The 20,089-nt window shown below is 51.1% G+C and overlaps 2 protein-coding genes across 2 annotated transcripts; both read left to right on the top strand.

Moving 5' to 3' along the window:
- The first annotated feature begins 205 nt into the window (after positions 1-205).
- On the top strand, positions 206-1,394 carry LOC118915202 (proline-rich protein 23D1-like). The gene is made up of 2 exons (XM_057489542.1): positions 206-582; positions 819-1,394. Exon 2 carries the CDS (start codon positions 846-848, stop codon positions 1,392-1,394), a length of 549 nt encoding a protein of 182 aa, XP_057345525.1. The 5' UTR covers positions 206-582; positions 819-845.
- Positions 1,395-8,158: 6,764 nt separating this feature from the next.
- On the top strand, positions 8,159-9,418 carry ACTL9 (actin like 9). Its single transcript, XM_036890710.2, has one exon. It carries the CDS (start codon positions 8,159-8,161, stop codon positions 9,410-9,412), a length of 1,254 nt encoding a protein of 417 aa, XP_036746605.2. The 3' UTR covers positions 9,413-9,418.
- Positions 9,419-20,089: the final 10,671 nt, after the last annotated feature.

Below are 20,089 nucleotides of genomic sequence, written 5' to 3'. Positions count from 1 at the left end.
TACAGAGTGGGTGGAAAGGGCGCCGACGGGAGGGCGTTGGGACCCATTGGCAGACGCGGTCCTCTGGTTTCCACGAGAGGCTGACCTTGGGCTTTAAGGGTGGGTGTGGGTGGAGAGCAGGCGGAGGATCGGGTACTTCGGTGTGGACACCGCGAGAGGGCTGGGGCAGCGGGGGCACCGTGCGCAAGTCTCACCGGGTGCATCCCTACCTTGCAGGTGGGCCGCCACCCAGCAGAACCCAGCAAGCTGTCGGTGGACAGAGCAGCAGCCCAGGGCAGGTGAGGGGCTTTCACAGCCTTTGTAAAAGTCAGCTGCCACCTACACCGGTGAGAGTCCTGTCATGGAAGGGGCGGGTGCCTCATCCAGAAGGTCTGGGGCACTGTCTCTGATCTCAGGGGCAGCTGCCTGCGCCTGGTCCGCGCTGGCGGGGAACCTCTTCCTGCAGCCACACGCTGGACGCTCCAGTCCGCCCTGCACGGGAGACCATTCACTCCCCCCTCTGCTCCATCCGCAGGAGCACAAGCAGCCGCAGTGCACCCAACTTGGAGTCCTGATCCGCCAGTGGCCCTGGACCCGACCCAGGTAAGACCCTGGGCCCTCGGGGGGTGACGCGAGGGACGGTGCTGCCCGGGCTCCGGGCCCCTAGGGTGGTCCGCGAAGTTGTCCTCCCAGGTGGGGTCGGGTCAGGGCAGGGCAGCTTCTGGGTGGCGGGGCACAGTTCGGGCTGGGGAGGGTGGAGGGGCTGGCAGGTGCCTCCCTGCAGCCGTGTACAGGCCTCCCTTGGAGGGCAGCGCTCAGAGCTCCAGTCCCCCCTGCAGGGCCAGCATATTCCCGGCACCCCCGGTATGATCGTCGTGGTCTTGGAGCCAGGAACAGACCTGGAGCTGCGCCTGGGCGACGAGGTGCTGGTCCTGGCCCCGCAGGCAGCCCTGCAGCTCACGCTCCCCGACCTTGTGGTCGTCGTGGTCCCCGCGCAGCTGCTGAGGTCGCCCGAGGGGCTCTGCTTCCCCGCCCACGCCCGGTGGCTCCACCCCGCCGACCCCGACGCCACGTGGCAAATCCACCTGGGAGACGGATGCGTTGCGGCCCGGAGCGCAGGGCGCCAGAGAGCCCCACGGGCGCCCCGCGACCCGCGCTGCAGCCCCCCTTGCCCGCGCACCCTCCTCCTGAAGCCCCTCTGCAGGGCCGCGGGCCCCCGGCGCGCCTCCCCTGTGCATGGGCCCCGCCCGGGGAGGCGCCCGCTGCCCGCCGACTTCAGCCTGGACCTCGGCGGTCCGGGGCCCTGGCCCAGCTCGGCGCTCAGGCCCCTGCCTCCCTCCCCCAGCCCGGGGCCCAGGCTCTGCCGCGCGGCGCGGCGCAGGCCCCCCTGCAAGGCCCGCAGACGGCTCTTCTGAGCGCACCGGACCCGAGCGCCCGCCCGCTGCTTCTGGGTGTATCCACCCAAGACCCGCCCGTCCTGCTGGTGTGGGTGACTCTTCAGAGGGTCACGTCGGCTTTCCTGAGCTCAATGAACATTGTATAAATGTATTTAACTAAATATAAAAAATGTAAATGCCGCGAAGTGGATGGCGATTTTTTTTTTCACGTGTTTGCTTGAAATCTGGAAATGAATGACCGCGTGTCTTCCTTTTTTACTGGATTTGGCTGAGCTAAGGCAAAGACGGCTGAGTCCACAAGAGTCAGGGACGAGTTCCCAAGGGAAGGTCGGCTCACCTTGCCCAGGTTCTGTGACCCCCCCGCCCTGAGAACAGACACACACACACACACACACTCACAGTGACACCCCTGCCTCCTTCCCTACTATGTAGGCACATTCACAAACCCAATCCAAACTGGCCTCAGGTCAACACTGAATTTCACTCTCAACTTCTCAAAGGCCAAGAAGCTTCTCACCGAATACTTTGTTGCTCTCAGAAAAGGCAGCCAGAATCCATTTGTTTGGACAATTCGGTGGCTATCCAGCCACAAATTCTGTCATGATGTCACTTTCATTTCCCTGTGCTTCCATTCTCTTAGGAGTACAATAATTGGTAGCTATCATTCCCTGTCATATTCTTTTTATAAATATACTTTGTCTATGTAAAAAGCCATTTGGATGTTAATGTATGTTTTGTTATAAACAAACAAATATGTATTCTTTCATTGACTGCATAACTAGGGTCAAGCACTCGGTGAAGTTTTGTTATGAAATATCTATACAACGGGGGCTGAGTCAGCAAACTGACGAGATTGGAGACTTTGTGGTGGTGTGAGGCTTTTCTTGATTCCATTCTCCCCTTAGGGACTGACTTATCCCCTAGCCTCCTCCTTAGCTGGCTCCGTTATCTAGACCAGGGCCATCCAATCCCATCACAGCTTGCTGACTCATCTGCTGGCTTCGCTGCTCTCACAACACCCCCACATATTCCCCCTCAAGATCTCACTGTTTCCCTGTCTCTTCTCATTGCTTCAGGCCGTGGGAGCATCTCCCAGACTGAATCTCTGTGGGTGCCCAGCCTCAGTACCGATGGCGTTTCCACAGCCGGGTCCAAGAGGCCCAATGTCGGTTCTCCGCAGGAATTGGAACAGCACTTGGACATGTAGTCTGGATGTCCACCTGCGTGTGCTCATTGCCTCCCTTCCTCCTTTGTAACCCTGCCAAACCCTTCAGAGCTGTCTTATGCCACAGTATCTCCCAGTTGCTTGCAGGGATGTGCACAGGATTGTAGAACCACTTGTCTCTGGTCTCAGTGGGCTCTGGAGCCTAGCTGGGCACAGAACCTGAGGAACTCCTAGATGCCAGGGGAGACGAGGATCAAAACATATTTTTCCAAATATTTTTCCCCAGTGTGAACACAGAGAAGGGCAGGTGCAGAGGGATCCCCAGAGCTCTGAGGAGGACCCAACTGGGGAAAAGAAGGGAAACCTGAAGGTTGCTTTGATCCCGGTGTCATAGAGCATCAAGTCTCAGCGCTGTGACTCCCATTATAAGTACACTTTTCTATTTACCACTGCTCCCAGCTGTGCCCTGATCCTGGGCATCAGCCGGGCACATGCCCCCCTGTTCCCTCAGGATGAGGGCAGAACAACCGTGGGTATATGCTGCACCCCTCACAGGGAGAAACATTCCCTGCTTAGAACTGCATCTGCGGTCTCCTCCACCTCCTGCATCTCCCTGGCTCACCGGAGAGGCAAGAATATTTTGCTCTTTGGGGCAAACCCTGCCATTTTATTCTCTCTGATCTATGTGCTTCTGAATCTGCCACCTTTATTCATTCTGTGCAATATGGATTTTTCAAAAGTGTTCCTAAAGACCGGTGTACACAGGGATAGGGACCCAGCATAGACTCAGTTTTTGACCTCCTTCTACATCTTGTTCAGGATTCCAGAAACACACTAGCTTGGCTTTCTGCTCAACCCAAACCAAACTCAACCAGAAAGTGTTGTTATATATAAGTTCTCAGTCGTAGGTATGTCAGGGTTATGAGTGTATGTATATGTGTGACTTCCTGTTTGTGTTGAACCCTCTCTTGGGAGTTCTCGAACGTGTGCATGCATAGCAATAGCAGAAAAGACGGATGAATTCTGAATGCTCTGTCTCTTCTTTATTCTTCTATTACTTTAATTTTCCCTTTTTCTTCCCAAATCCTTTGAGAGAGAGAAAAGACAGAAATCAGCTTCCTTCACGGACCACCCTCCCTTCTCTCGGTCTTTCCTTTGATCTGATACCATGGTCATTCCCTGAAGGATCAAAGAGGGGCAGAAAAATCACCTCCAGGTCCTATTGCTGGAACCCCAGTCCTCTCTTAGTGACCAGAGTGTGGGCCATGCAAGCATCCTGAGACACTGATACCCTTGACCTGAGGTCAAGTCAGGACAAAAAGGTTCAGTCTAGGTTCTCATTACTGAGAAAGGCATTATTGAGATGTGCACCTGTGACTACTCACGGGTTTCTGAGATCCACCAGCCTGAACAATATGATATAAACTATCAGCACATGTGGAGTTTTTTAATAGTTTTATCGGGGCATAAGTAACATAAAGAAAGCTGCACATTATTAAGTATGCAATTCAAATTGAGGTACTTACACACCCATGAAGCCAGAAGCACAATGCAGATACAATCATGAAATTAAACATGATATGAAATTATCATTTTCATCCACCCTAATTGTTTCCTGTGCCCCGTCTATGGCCCCCCATTACCAAAAAACAAACATTCCTGACACTATAGATTAATTGGAACTTCTAGAATCCTATTGTATGTACACATTTTTGTCTGGCTTCCTTTATTTGATGCAGTAACTATAAGACATATCCATATCGTTGCATGTATCAAAAGTTAATTCATGTTAATTACTGAACAGTATTCCATTGAATGAAAATACAACAGTTTGTTCACCCAATTCATCTATTGGCAGATATCTGGGTTGTTTCCAGGGTTTTTTTATTATTACACATAAAGTTGCTATAAACATTTATCTATAAGTCTGTTCATATGCTTTCATTCATTTTGGATAAATACCCAAGAATGTAATGTTTCGATCATATGGTAGGTACATATTTAACTTTGAAGAAATTGCCAAAATATTTTTCCAAGAAGAGGTACCTCAGCAGGGCACCTAAGATTAGTTCCCCTGTGTCTTCAAGAAGAGCTGAATAATATGGTCAGTCTTTTAAAATTTTATTCATTCAGTAAATGTATAATGGTTTATAATTAGATTTAGTAAATGATTATAATTCAAATATATAATTAAACACTGCTTTTAATCTGCCTTTCAGCTGTGAAAAGATGCTGAACAATTTTTCATGTGCTTTACCAAATCTGTGTATTCTCTTTGGTGAAGTTTCAGTTCAAATATTTTGCCCATTTAAAAAAACTGATCATTTATTTTCTTATTATTAAGTTTTGAGGGTTCTTTATGTCTTCTGGGTACAAGGAATTATTTATCAGATATATGAGTTGCAGATATTTACTTCCAGTATGTGACTAGTTTTTTGTTCTCTTAAGAGTGTCTTTCAAAGGGTAGAAATTCTTAATTTTCAGGAAGTCCAAGTTATCTTTCTTTCTTTCTTTCTTTTTGAGTTGCGTTTTTGGTGTGGTATCAAAGAAACCTTTGCATAATCCACAGTCTTTCTGCTATGCTTTCTTCTAGTCATTTGATATTTGATATTTCTGGTTAGGTCTATTAGAAATTTTGCATTAATATTTGTATACACTGCAAGTTGTGAATTAAAGTTAATTTTTTTACACATCAGTATCAACTGTCCCAGCACTGTTGTTGAAAAGCCTTCCTTGTCCACAAATCTACACTTTCAGCTTTGTTGAATTCCAGTAGTGTGATCTCTCTCTGTACTGCATTCTTTCACTGATGCGTTTGTTTAACTCTATGAAAACAAACCTTTATTCCTCTATTTGCATAAAATGACTTGAAAACCCTTATTGTTTGCAAGGTTATTGCTCTAAATTCGTTGTTCAATTTGAAACAATTTTCTCTTCTAGGTCCCTTGCATTCTTACATTGATTTTAGAATGGGCAGTGCAGTTTATGCCAAGAAACAAATACCATGATTGTGATCGGAATTACAATGAATTTAATAAATATCTTTGGGAAGCATTGACATCTTAACAATGTTGAACCTGCAAAAACGTAAATAAAATATATGTCTACATCTTAAAGTCTTCCTTAATTACTTTAGGCATTATTTTGTGCTTTTCAGTGTTGCAAGACTTTCCCACCTTTTATCAGTGTATCTGCAAATGTCTCATATTTGTATTCAATTTTAAAGAGAATAATTAAATTCTCACTTAAAAATGTAATAAGTTAAGTAATGTAATATTTAATCGAATCATAAGTAAAGTAAATGTACCACCAAACTTAAAAATAATAACTTTACTTCATTTTACATTTCATTGTATAGGGATTATTTGCCAGTTTACAGAAATGCAAGTGGTTTTTCTGTGTTGCTCTGGCATCGTGCAATTTTGCTCAACTCACTTATTAGTTGTGCTTTTTTCATGTGTGTATTTTCATCTGATTTTCTACATAGGTGATTTTCTCCTCTATGAGTAAATGCAATTTACTTATTCTGTTCCAATCTGGATTACATTCACTTATTTTTCTCCTTTTACTTCACTTTATGGAATTTACAGCAAATGTGGATAATGAAGATTGAGAATGGCTGTCCCTGTATCATTGGGCCTTAAGGGAAAGGCATTCCCTCTTCGCCCATCAGTATAATGTAGGGTTTTTGTAGATACTCTTTATCACGTTGAGGAATTTCCCTTCTGTCTTAATTTGTTAAGGGTCTGTTCAGTAAGGCATTTGGGATTTTCTAAAGAGTTTTTTATACATCTACTGGGATGATCATAGGATTTTTCTTAGTTTGCTAAAAGGGTGAGTTACATTGATTGCTGTTCAAATGTTACAAAAATCTGGAATTAATGGGATAAATGCTCACTGGGTCACAATGCATGATCCTTTTTAGATATTACGGGATCTGGTTTGCTAAAATTCTGTTATGAATTATTGTGTCTATCTTTATTAGGGGTTTTCTTCTCTTCTAATGTCTTTAATAGGTTTGATGTCAAGTAATAACATTAGCTTCACGAATAAATTGAGAAGAGTTTTTATAGAAATGGAATCATCTCTAAGTTAAATGCTTGGGAGAATCTACCCAAAAAGCAATCACAGAATTTCTACTTTTCCTCCAGTCTTTGGACCCAGGTGCAAATCTTAACATTATCATAAAAAGTTCTTCTTTCTTTTTAATACCCATTGGATTCCATTAGCTACCAGGATACATAGAATAATTCTATCTAGATGTGCCTGTGAAATGGGACAAAAATCGTTTTCCTGGTGTTCTTATACCAATTGTTGTCAAGGTTATTCAAAACTCAAGGATATTGGAAATCCATTTCTTTTTTGGTACAAATTTTATAAATTACCTTTGCATGTACCATATACCTTAATTAAAGACCACTTGGAAAGCAAACTACCTCTGGGGCTTTGAAGCAAGTGTATCAAATCAACACCTTATATATAATCTTAAATTCACACAGTGTTATATGTCACTTACATCTCAATAAAGGAGGCCAGGAGTGCATGCACTCTCCATAAATAGTTGAGTGAAATGTTTCCAAAAGCATGTATTAGACCACACACAAACATAATTACATTGCTGATTCATTTAATAGAAACTCAACCTCACTCTTTGGCCAGTTACAAATCTAAACACAACTAGAAAATTAAGCGTCTCTAGCTTCAGTTGTTTTAACTAACAGGTGAACACCTAACACTGCCAAAAACAGGTTTCAAAGCAACTCTCTTGATCCTTTGGAGCCTTCTGTCCTTACTGAGACAATCCCTTCCTCTGAAATGCACCCCCTTTTAGTCTAGACTGAAAGCCCCTTTTTGCTCCTCTCTCCACCAAGGGGACCAGAGGAAGTCCCCAGAGAGAAGCAGACACCCACCACCACCATCCTGTAGTAGAGAAAGGATGGGAAAATCAGAGCAGTCTTCCAGGAGGAGGTGGTGTCCCACTGAGATTTGAAGAGGCAAATTTCTGCTCAGCAGGAAGGGGTCAGGGAGGCTCTTCCAGGCAGTGGGAAGAATAGAAGAGTCAAGGAACTTATATGGGGGTGTCAGTGCCTCTCGTTGCGCCCCACCCTGGGCTGACTTATGTTTCCTTTAGGAAACCAGAAAGCCACCCTCGTGAGCCACCTTCTGATTAGTATTCTAAGGATTGCTATCTTAATATTCTGAGGAGGCCAGTGACCAGCTCTCCCATACATATATAGTTTTGATGCTTTAACCTCAAGACAAGGCAGTAAGAGAATTCCAGGGTTTTTCTGGGTTCTGGATCGGGGAGCTGGGGGTCCACTGTGCTCTTCTTTCTCCAAACTTTGGGGGGAATCCAGAATAGATGGGGACCCTGGGAGCTTTCTGGGGCAGAGAGGGGCAGGGAGGGGCAGGGAGGGTGAACCGGGTTCCCCACCCGACCCCTGAATTGTGAAGTCTCCTGAAGGGGGCAGCAAGCAAGATGATGTCACAGACCCTGCCCCACCCTCCCTGCCTCTACCTGCCCCCACCCCCCCCCACCTTGTCCTCAGCCTTTTCTCCCCACACCCCAGAGGAAAGTGGTCAGCCTCGCCAAGCAGCCCACCCGGCCGCTGCAGCCATGGATGCAAGTCACTTCAACCCCCAGGACCCCCTGCGCTCCCCAAAGGCCCCCAAGCCTGGCCTGAGCCTCAGGCCAGTCCTGGTGAACCAGACCGTGCAGCAGAAGCCCCCCAGCACGGCGAGCGACAGACTGCCACAAAAGAACAGGGCGGTGGTCATCGACATGGGCACAGGCAGCTGTAAGGTGGGCTTCGCGGGGCAGACCCTGCCCACCTACACCATGGCCACCATCGTGGGCTGCCAGCCCAAGAAGTCTGCCACCGGGGGGCAGCCGGTGCTAGAGACATTCCTCGGCGAGGCCGCACGCTCACGCCCGGAGCTGACGCTGGTGCAGCCCGTACGCAATGGCATCGTGGTGGACTGGGAGGCAGCCGAGCTCATCTGGCGACACATGCTGGAACACGACCTGCGCGTGGCCACCCGGGACCACCCGCTGCTTTTCTCCGACCCGCCCTTTAGCCCCGCCACCAACCGCGAGAAGCTGGCGGAGGTGGCCTTCGAGTCGCTGCGCTGCCCGGCCATGTACGTGGCTTCCCAGTCCGTGTTGTCCGCCTACGCGCACGGGCGGGTCAGCGGGCTGGTGGTGGACACGGGCCACGGGGTCACCTACACGGTGCCCGTCTTCCAGGGCTACAACCTGCCGCACGCCCTGGAGCGCCTGGACCTGGCGGGCAGCCACCTGACGGCCTTCCTGGAGGAGGCGCTGCGCCGCGCGGGCTGGCCGCTGGGGCAGCAGCCGGACCTGGACTTGGCGGAGAGTATTAAGCGGCGCTGCTGCTACGTGGCCGCCGACGTCCGCGAGGACCTGGCGCGGCCGGAGCAGGAGGACCGGCAGACCCTGAGGCTGCCGGACGGACGGACGGTCACGCTGGGCGAGGAGCTGTTCCGGTGCCCCGAGCTGCTCTTCGCGCCCCCGGAGACCCCAGGGCTGTCGCCGGTGGGTGTCCCCGCCATGGCCGCGCGGAGTCTGCACAAGGCGCCCCCGGAGGTGCGGGCGGACGTGGCCCGGAACGTGCTGCTCTGCGGGGGCTCCTCGCTCTTCGCGGGGTTCGAGGGCCGCTTCCGAGCCGAGCTGCTGCGAGAGCTGCCGCCGGAGCCCCGCGTGGTGGTGACCGCGCAGCCCAGCAGGAGCTTCTCGGTGTGGACCGGCGGCTCCATCCTGGCCTCGCTGCGCGCCTTCCAGTCCTGCTGGGTCCCGCGCGAGCAGTACGAGGAGCGGGGTCCCCACGTCGTGTACCGCCAATGCTCCTGACGCGGGCGGGGCGGGCAATAAAGCTTCCTCCCCGCTGGGCGCTGTCCTGCCTTCCTCCCAGGGACCCCCGGCCGCTCCGCCCAGACTCGCCCCAGGTTCTGACCCCCTCAGACACACCCCACCCAGAACTGCCTCCCGCGACGTCCCCGGCTCCGAGCACCCCAAATCCACTCCCTCGGTGCCCCCCCAGTCTGATTATCCAAGTCCTCCTATGTCCCGATATTCTGAGCACCCCCAAAAGTGCTGAACCCCCACACCCAGCACAAAGACCAGTTCTGACCCTCCAGGGTCTGCCCCACAATGGCCCACTAAAGGATCCCCAGTGTCCAAAGCCCATCCCCCCAAATTCTGCCCTTTCCCCTGCACTTGTTCCCCCGCCCCCGCTCCTTCCTTCCATCCAGGCTCTCCCACCACCCCCCACCCCCGCACCCCCTAACACCACCAAGCCCAAACCCCAGCTCCCAGCTTCCCCCCTGCTCTGCGTCTCCGCAGAAATACTCCTTCCTGGTCTTGCAGGACCCCCTCCTGACCCCATTTCCTCAGCCCTGCAAATCCTCCTGGGAAGACTTGATGACCCCCACTAATTCCCCAGGCCCTCCTCTGTGCCCCGACTCCCCAGCCCCCTCCCCACAGACCCTCTCCAAAGACACTCTCCCAGGACTGGCCTGGGATGAACCCCCAGGACCCCTCACACTGAGGTTTTCAGACTTCCTGGAACCTACCCGCATGAGCACCGACTGGGGCGCATCCCACGGAAACCCCCAACAGGCAGCGATGATCCCGAGGGCTGCCCAGTCCACTGTGCCCCACCCCCACCCCAGGCAGATCCCCGAGGGGCGGAGTGGGCATCCACGTGGACCCTGGCTCCCTCCCACCCCCCGTGCCTGTCCCTTGAGGCCACCTGTACTGGACCATCCATGCCCATCTCCCTTATTCCACCTCCCCAGACCTCAGCCTATTCCGGTGCCGCCACCCCAGGACCTTCTCTGCCACCTGCCTTGAGGGTGCCCCCTCCAGCCTCTCCCACCTGCCTCTCAGGTCCGGGAGGCTGGGCATTTTCCCATCTGGTCCCTTCTCCCTCCACCTGGGCCCCTGCTGGAGGCAGGACCCTCTACCTTCACACCGTCCAGCCCCAGGAAGGTCAGGACCCCAGCCTGCCCCTGGGAAAACGTCCCCCCAGCTTATCAAAATTAGCGGCAGCTGCCAGGGCTTAGCCATATCCACACCGGGTCCCCTTCTCGCTCAGTCGGCAAAATCAGCCAATCCATTTCATTCTCGGAATCTTTCCGCGTCTCTGTCTGGGGTTTTGATGTGCTTCTCTCTGGCTCACCTGCCAGCACTGTTCTTGTGCAGAAATTTTCCAGAGTGGAAGCTCCTTCATTTGTGGAGCGCGGAGACTATCCCACCCTCCCCTGCCTCTGCCATCAGACAGTGGGGCCTGGCTATCCCCACCCCGTGTCCCACTGTGTCCAGGGGCTGGGGACTGGGCAGGTGCTCCAGTCCTATCCCTCGCCAGCAGGTGGCGCCACAGTCAGGCCAAGGTCTCCAGATCACAGACATGCAGGGTTGGGCCCCTCTTCCTCATCTGCCCACCAGGCAGGCAACCGATCTGTAGAATGGGCAAGAACCCCCAGGATGGGACAGGCGAGCTTAGGGGAACTTATTCTGCCCACCAGGGGGCAGCGGCTCCAAGCTCAAGGCGCTGGGAGTGGCCTCCCTTTCCGAACCACAGTGGCTGGCAGCAGACCAGTTATCTAGGGACTGGAGTGAGACTCACCCCACACCGCCGTGTCGGGGCGCTGCCAGCCCCACACTCAGAGGAGGTGTGGGCCAGGCTGAGTCTGAGGCTAGAGAAGTGAGGACGCAGGATCCCTGCCAGCCCTGGATGGCCGGGTGGACTCTCATTTAGACCAGATTAAGGTCTTCCAACTCCAAAACTTCCCTGGGGAAGAAATTTCCTCTGCCATCTTTCATTTGCAGTGTCCCTTCCATTTGCACACTCCAGTGGATGGGGAGCTCACTACCTCAAGCATACTGTTAGAAGTCTCACCTCCTTCCAGGAGTCTAGTAAGCCTCAGCCAACTCTTCCTGTCCCCACCCCCACCACTGCCACCCAGAACACTAGGAGCACCAGAGACCCTGATCCCCAAGCCCCTGCCCACACGCACCCCTGGAGTCTCTCTGAATCAGGGGCTCCATCCTGGCTTGCTGTGCACCTTCCTCTCCCACTAGGTGCTACAGGAACAAAATGAGGAGCAGGGACCCCGAGCATCTCAATGGTTGTTTCTCTGGAAAACCTGACTAATATGCATGCCAAGCCCCCGTCCCACCTTGGCACCTTTGCACTTGCTATACCTGTACTCAAAATATTTCTTCCCACCTGCACCCTATCAAAAATAACTACCTTCCCCAGGATGGCACAAAGCCCAGATACCATAAGAGGAACGATTAAAACAGTTGACTTCATGTAAACCTCCAAAAACAAAAACACTCTGCAAAGTAAAAATTACTCTGAACAAAGTCAGGATAAATGACAATATTTTTAATTAAATAACATAAATCATTAAAAAATGACACATAGAGAAAACTATAACTTATAATACAAAAGGATAATGCCCATCCTATATAAAGAGCTTTGGGGAAAAAAATAAGAAATACTACAACAGTGCACAGAAAAGTTAGCAAAGGATATGTGCCTTGAGTTCCCAGAGAATGAAAGACAAATGGTTCTTAGACACAGGGCAAGACAGTCAACCTCATTAGGGAAATGAGCATTAAATCTGTACTGTGATACCAGTTTAACCTATCAGACTGGCAAAGATCAAGGGGTTTGATAACACCCCATGTTGATGAGACATGGGGAAACTGGAACTCTCTTACCTTGATAACAAGAAAGGAAACTAGTACAACCCTTATGCAGGGCAAGTTGCAGTATCTACTTAAAACATATCTCCTGACCCAGCTATATTGCATTTCCAGGAATTTCTCCTTCAGATACAATCATTCATATGCAAAGTGACGTAAATGCAGATATCCATTACCATGGTGGCAGTTTATGGTGGCAAACATCAGAAACATCATGTTTCTAACGTTCCGAGACTTTCCACGGGAACGGGATCAATAAACTGTGTGCAAATGCAGCAGAATACTATGCGACTGTGAAAAAGGAAGCAGCAAGCTGTGCTCACTGCCGTGGAATAATCGCCAAGATTATTTTAACTGGTAAAAAAAAAAAAGGTCCTGTTTTTATTATGGAAAAACAGGAGTAAACCAGTATGGAGATACTTCCTTGGAAATGCATAGAGTATCTCCAGATTTTATAAGAAACCTGGTGGTGTCCCTCAGGGAGCTGCATTTTCTTTCCTCTCTCCCTGGCTGCGATCATCTCACTTCTGTTTGATTCTTCGTTAATGGATGCTGACTCCCACTTTGGCCATCAGTTCTGGGAAGGCAGGGGCCCCATGTGTACCATTCACCAAGCACACACTCATGCCCAAAAAATGCTTGTTGAATGACTGAATGAACGGGCCACAACTATGGCTGAGTTCAGAGGTATCCCCCTATGCTGGGGCCTCGCTTCCTCTTTTCCTCAGCACTGAAGTCAGACAGTCATGGATTCGAGTCGTGCCTCTTCACTTGCTTTGTGACCTTAGACAAGTAACCTGCCCTCTTTGAGCCTCACTCAACACACCTGTAAAATGAGGGTGGTATCAGTACTCATTTCAGGGGTGCTCTTGAGGATGAAGTATAACGCAGGACATACAGGAGTATGGAAGGACACATCTCAGACTGCCCTTGCCTTCGGGACTGTGGCGGGTCACAGGGGAAAGGGGGCCGTCACATGTACTCTGTATATTAATGTATTGTTTGAATGTTTTACAATAAACTGCATGCAAATGCATAGAAGTAATTTCTTAAAACCATTTTGAGTAATGCATAAAATGGATTTTGCAAGCTTAGTATACAGTAAGTGCTACATAGATAGTGACAAGGCTACTGTTTTGGCCAGAGTCCCCCAGCCAGCCAGCTGGCCACCAAGGGCCTGGACACCCTCCTCGCAGGGTTTGAGCAGAGAGATGGACCACAGGTCCAGACCGCCCATCTTTTGGGGACCGAGGTGAGCTCCTCTCTCCCAGCAATTCGCAAGCCCAGTGGAGATACAGGTGAGGAGCAGGCTGCAGAGCCAAAACATGTCAGAGCATCTTTGTTTTAAAACACAACAGCTTGTTCAATGGGTTTTGTTTTTGTTTTTGTTTTTTTGCATTCATTTGATTTTTGAATATATGTCATGGACGCCAGGGGCTGGGGGAGGACGGGGTGGGGAGTGCCTGCCCATGAGTGTGGCTTCTTTGGGGACGATGGAACTTGTGAAATTAGAGGTGGTAGTGGCTCAACCTTACCAATTTCCCACCTGCCACCAGGTTATACATTTTCCAAGGGTGGATTGCATGTTTTTAGATGAGACAATCTTGATCAATAACAGTGCATTGAAATGTAATTCATTTTATAAGCCCTCAAGATCTGAGGCATGGTATAGGGAATATAGACACCAATATTGTATTGTATCGTCAGATGATTCCAGCCACTGAAAAGAAATGATAATTGATGATTATGAAACAGGATAGAGGTGCTAAATATCACTAGCTACAGTGGCAGTCATGCTACAATGTAGAAATGTATCATCGTTACCAGTGGCACACCTTAAATGGACACAGTGTTATATGGCAAGCATATTTCAATTGAAAAAGGAAATACAATTTACTTTGATTACTGAGATTTGGGGTATCCCCTTAAATTTTGCTCAGGGGACACCTCACATGCCTTGCCAGCCCCCTGGACCAAGGCACTGGGAGGCAGGTAGTGAGTCTCTGACAGACTGTTTGCGTGAGGCTGGCCCAGGAACGGGAGACCAATGGAGGGGCTTGTCAAAAGGCAAAGCCTCAGGGCCTGCTTCCTACAGAAACCAAGAAATCGCGGTCCCCACGGCCCCCACCCAGAGCAGGGCACCTGCAGATGCCAGGCCCACTGCCCCAGGAGCAAGAGGGGTGGGGCCAGCACCTTGGCTTTAAGCCCGACCTGGGGAGGGAAGGTCTAAGTCCACACAGACAAGGATTCCGGTTGTAGCAGATCATTCACACACACACACACACACTCCTAGACCCTCACTCTTCGCTGTCACCTGGGGCCTCCTGAAACTGTTCATGCACAGAGGTGGCTGCCACACGTGGGGAAGAAAAGGGAGGCAGGGCTGGGCTGGAGGATAGGGTTCAAGATCAGGGGCTCATCGAGTCTCCCAGAATCCCTCTGATGCTGGCTGCACTGAAGCCCTGCTAGCCCCCTGTGGCCTCCCCTTGCCCTCTGCTCTCTATGCCCACAGCCTCTTCCCTTTCCTTGAACTCGGCACTGTCCCTCCCACCTCAGGACCTTTGCACGAGCTGTTCCCTCCCTCTGTCCCCCCCACCCCGTCTTTGCCTATAAATGCCTTTCCCCACTCCACATCTGACCTCTGGGAAGCCCTGTGTGATCACCCAGGTGGGTCAGGCCCACCAGCACCTGGACTCAGCCCAACCTAACATTCTTTCTGCATGGAGGACCCCACCCAAGTCAGCCTCCCCGAGAAGACTGTGACTTCCAGGAGGTATCCAGCCGCCCCATCTGGGAACTGGCACCTACTAGGTCCTCAACCAACTCTCACTTATTGATGATTTCAGAGCTTGCCACCCAGCAGGAGAAACAGTCAGGGAGGGGGAACACGCAACAGTCAGACAACACGCATGAAAAGAGGTAAGAATTCAGATGGTGAGAAATGCCCTTGAGAAAATTAAACAGGTGGTGTGACTGGGGATCAGAGAACATGGGGGAGGGACACCCTGGGCCGGGGGAGCCACAGGGCAGAGGCCGGGCAGCAGGACCAGCTTGTCAGGTTTGAGGAACACAGTGGCCCACGGGGCAGGAAACAGTGAAGCTGCAGACACCCCCGACCCTTTGTGCCCCAGGGAACTGTTTGCTGCACAAAACCACCCTCCCTGTGACTTGCCTGAGACTCACAGGCGCCACTGTGACGGGTAATTTTCTGTGCCAGCTTACCTGGACCACGGGGCGCCCAGAGGCTTGGTCAAACAGTATTCTGGGTGTGTCTGTGAGGGTATCTTGGGATGGGGTCAACATTTGAATCCGCGGACTGAGTAAAGCAGATTGCCCTCCCGACGGTGGGTGGGCCTCCCCCGATCAGTCAAAGGCCTGGCCAGAACCAAAACCCTGACCCTCCTCTGAACGACAGCCCTCGATCTGGCCCTTGGGCTTGAGCTGACCCATCAGCTCCTCCTGGGCCTTGGGCCTCTAGACTCACCCTGCAGATCTCGGGACGTGGCAGCCTCCAAAATCACATGAACCAAATCCTCGTAACCAATATATATGCCAGGCTATTGATATATATCTAGATAGACAGGCAGGTTTTTAGATAGATATTAATAGTTCTCTATCTTCATCTAGAGATATATAATATATAGACTCTATAGATATAGGATGCTATAGAGATACATCTCTATAGAGCTATAGATACTAGATTACATATTTATAATATAATAATTTAAGATATATATCTATATATTTATATTATATGACATATATATTTAATAGTTATAGAGAGAGAGCAGTAGAGAGAACTATAGATAGGTGACAGATGATTGATAGATGACACGTGCATACATACATCCCAGTGATTCTGCCTGTCCGCAGAATCCTAACACAGATTTCCTTGTTTACCTCCGACAACACCAGATGCAGACCCTCCGAATTCCCGTTCTTTGCCTCCTACGTGATTAGCTGGACGGCTCGTCCCCACTGAGCAATCAGAACAAAATGCTTGTTAAGCTTGAATAAGTTCCTCCCCTTCTTCCTCTAGGCCCCTGACTGGGGAAATTGAGGCACAGAGCTGCTTAGTGACCCTTCCAGGGCCGTCCAGCATGTCTATGGCAGAGGCAGGATTCGGACTCAGGGTCCCCGCCTCCCAGACCCGGCTGGCCCTGCTGCTGTCCCGTTTCCTCAGGAACCGAGACTGAAAATCCCTGGGTTTGAAGAGGGGGTGGGGCCGGGGCTTCTGGGCGGGGGACCAGCGAAGTACGGGTGCGGAAGGCGGAGCGAGGGGGAGCAGGAAGCAGGAAGCAGGGCGTGGGTGATAACGGCACCTGGCGCGCATCGTGTCCTTCCTAAATGCCGGACGCTGCGTGGCCCCTGGGAGGTGTTACCTCCTTCGCTTCCCCCTCCGAGGCAGGAACTGTTTTATCTCTATTCTACAGAAGGGGAAACTGAGGCCCAGAGACGCACACGAAGGCCCCAGAAGCTGTGCAGAGCCCTCTCCCCTCTGTCCGGGGACCAGGGCTGGGAGGGGGGCAGTTCCTAGCCTGCACCGCTTCTGGCCCCTGAGCCAGGCCCCAAGACAGGAAGGCAGCGGCCAGGACAGCCCTGCTGGGGGCCAGGGAAGGGGCCAGGCCGAACCGCTGACAAGAGTTCTCAGAATTTACAGTATGATGGAGGCAGGGGGACTGGGGCCACCCCCAGGGCCTGGCAGTAGCAGGGAGTGAGGGGCGCTGGGGGCCCAGCTCAGACCTCTGCCCCGACAGCCGTGGCCTAATGGCGGGGGCCTCCTTGTCCTCCGATCCCCCGTGTCTTTGAGCCTTCAGCCCTCCCAACAAGGCATGGGGGGACCGCATATGGGGGGATGAGCTCACACACCCAGGCTCTAGCACACACATGCATGCTCAGGCCACGGGCACACATACATGTGCACATGGGTCTCATCACACATGCTCACTCAGGAGTGTGTGTGTGTGTGTGTGTGTGTGTGCATGCACACACACGCACATGTAGTCATCTGCCCCCCACCCCAACACACACACAGCCCACAAAGCCAGGGCGGCAGAGTCCCCTGCCCCTGCTCTCTGGGGGCCATGTGTCCAGGCTGGGACCCACCTGGGCCACCTCCTTCCACACCCCCTCTGCCCTCAGCCGCCCATCTGTCCTCCATGCATGGCACCCCCTTTTCCTGTTTTAATTGAGGTGACATTCACATAACATAAAATTTACATTTTAAAGCAAACAGTTCAAAAATGCACTTAGTGGCTTTTGTGCAAACACCACCCCCATCTAGCTCCAAAACCTTTCCATGACCCCAAAGGGAAACCCCGACCCCAAGACCGGTCACTCCCGACCCCCTACCCTGGTCCCAGCAGTCACCACCCTGCTCTCTGTCCCGTGAATTTGTCTGTTTCAAATATTTCTCAGCCACAATGCCTTTCCCTGTATCTTTAAATGATTGAGAAACCATGCCACATGTGGCCTTTAAGGATGGCTTCTTGTGGAAACTCTTGCTTTCCAATCTCAGTTCAAATGTCACCTCCTCCCAGAGGCCTTCTCTGACTTCCCCAATCCCTGCTCACCAGCCCTCCACCCTCAGGCACCTCTGACATAATCCTGACCATCTGTTTCTGCCCTCAGAGGGTGTCCATCTCCTCCAAAGCACGGGCTCCAAAGGGCCCCTAACGTGACGCCTGAGTCCTTGTCAAACCTTGGATTCACTTCAACAGTATTTATCGTGCACCCACTGTGTGGCAGGTCCTGTCCCAAGTTGGGGCTCCTGCAGTGAGCACAGCAGACAGGTGCCCTGTGCCTCTGTGGTGCCTTTATCCCCGGGGCAGCAACAGACCGTCAAACCCGGTGACCCAGGATCTATCTGCACCCAAAGTTGTTCCTAGGAGAATCAACTTCTCCTGTCCAAATTGTTTACTCATTCAACATATATTTATTGAACACCTAATGTGTATAGAGTCAACACACATATTGGAAGTATTCAGGAAACCCGTCCCTGAGAAAGCAGCCCTGGAGCCCAGACCTGATGATGGAAAAGGAATCATTTAAAGATACAGGGAAACGCATTGTGGCTTAGGGAACAGCAAGGGCCGGGACATGAGGCAAAAAAGGACGTCAAGGAAGAGAGAGTTGGCAGATGACGCCGGCGGTGATGAGGGAGAGGCAGCCCATTCTCCCCCAGCTGTGCAATGTTAGGAAGGGTGGGTAGCTTCTCTGAGCCTCAACTTCCCCATCTGTTAGTAATGATAATAATAATAAGCCTTTTGCAAAGGGTGAGACAAAATTCAGGGTACTGGCTGAGGCCAAGACACCAGGAAATAAACCCCTTATTCTGGGTAGCAGACCCTATGGGGTCACAGTTATTGTGGGGCAGGTGTAAAACTCTACCTTCTTCCTACCCCTGGTCTTGCATGGGTGTCCTCCCCACTGGGGCTGGGTGGAGCCCCCTTACATCCAGATTATCTCCTGCTCTTCCAGCTTCCCAGCCTTGACTATTTCTAGTCGCTTCCTCCTCTGGCCTTTGTCCTTCCGGCGTCCACCATGTGCGCCTGACAGCCCACTCTCCCACACTTGTCCAAAATGGTTATTTAGTGGAAGGCAGCTTTATAAAGAAGAAAAGAGAAACACGCTCATTTCCCTCCCATGAATCCGCCTCATGGAACAGCTTTACCTGCACTGCCCCTCCTGGCAGAAAGGGCCAGAAACAGGGATGGGAAGCGCTACTGGCTCTGAGGGAAAGGGTCACATGACTGCTGTGGGCTGATGAGGTGCAGCATCACTGCAGTCAGTCACCCCCTCTCTCAGACAATGAGCCAGCTCCCCTGCACTTATATGGCAGGTTTATTTATCTTCACTCAGCCTCACACACCACAGGATGGAGGAGTAGAAGAACAGTTATAGCAGAAATATGCTCAGAAACTCCCCAGCACCCCCATCTCACTACAGAGGAAGCCACGACCCACAGGCCCTGCATGACCTGCCCTCTCCCCTCCCTGTCCTCACCTCCCTCTCCGCCTCCTCCACTCTGCTCCAGACACATGGGACTCTTTGCTGTTCCTCTTACTCACAAGGCAAAGTCCTGCCCCAGGGCCTTTGCACAGGCTGTGCCCTCTGCCTAGGGAGCAACCTTCCTCCAATACATGTATGGCTTCTTAAGTCTCTGCTCGAATGTCACCTTCTCAGCAAGGCCCTTCCCAACCTCTCTATTTCAATTATTATTCCCCACCCACTGCTACATCTCCCAAGCCCCCTACCTCTTTTTCTTTTCCCCATGATACTTAACTGCCATGGATCTTCCTTTCCTTGTTTATTTTTTTATCTGTCTCCCCCACGAGGCTGCCGGCACCACGGAGTCAGGAACCACATCTGTTGTGTTCACTGATCTCTCCCATGCCTGGAATGTGCTATGTGGTCAACACACAAGTGAGAGAGTGAGTAAACAAGTGTTTCACAAGTGAGTAAATAAATGCTTTAAATTAATGTATAAACAAACAGTTATTATGGTTGAGCCCTAAGTTTAGCCCTGAGTCCCCTGGTGGCCAATGCAAAAAGGGAAATTGGAAATTAGTTACATTCTCCATGAGGATAAAACAATCTAGTTCCTAGGCAAAAGCCCTGTGCCAAGCCATTTATGTAGTTCTTCTCATTTAATCTTCACAAGTCCCTGCTGGAGGAGCTCATTTAGAATCTCCATTTACAGATAAGCAAGGGAAGCTCAGTAATATGAATGAGCCCACCCAGCCAGGATAGGATGCTGGTCTTTCCCAGCCCAAATTCATCTTCTCACACTAAGTCAGCTTTCCCAAAACT

The sequence above is a fragment of the Manis pentadactyla genome, chromosome 12, assembly GCF_030020395.1.
Source record: "Manis pentadactyla isolate mManPen7 chromosome 12, mManPen7.hap1, whole genome shotgun sequence".
NCBI lineage: Eukaryota > Metazoa > Chordata > Mammalia > Pholidota > Manidae > Manis > Manis pentadactyla.
The sequence above is the reverse complement of the archived record's forward strand: the minus strand, read 5'-3'. Positions and strand labels throughout refer to the sequence as shown.

Bases quoted from the DNA above. Each gene is read 5' to 3' on its own strand.
- ACTL9 (XM_036890710.2), top strand. From the start codon at position 8,159: ATGGATGCAAGTCACTTCAACCCCCAGGACCCCCTGCGCTCCCCAAAG.
- LOC118915202 (XM_057489542.1), top strand. From the start codon at position 846: ATGATCGTCGTGGTCTTGGAGCCAGGAACAGACCTGGAGCTGCGCCTG.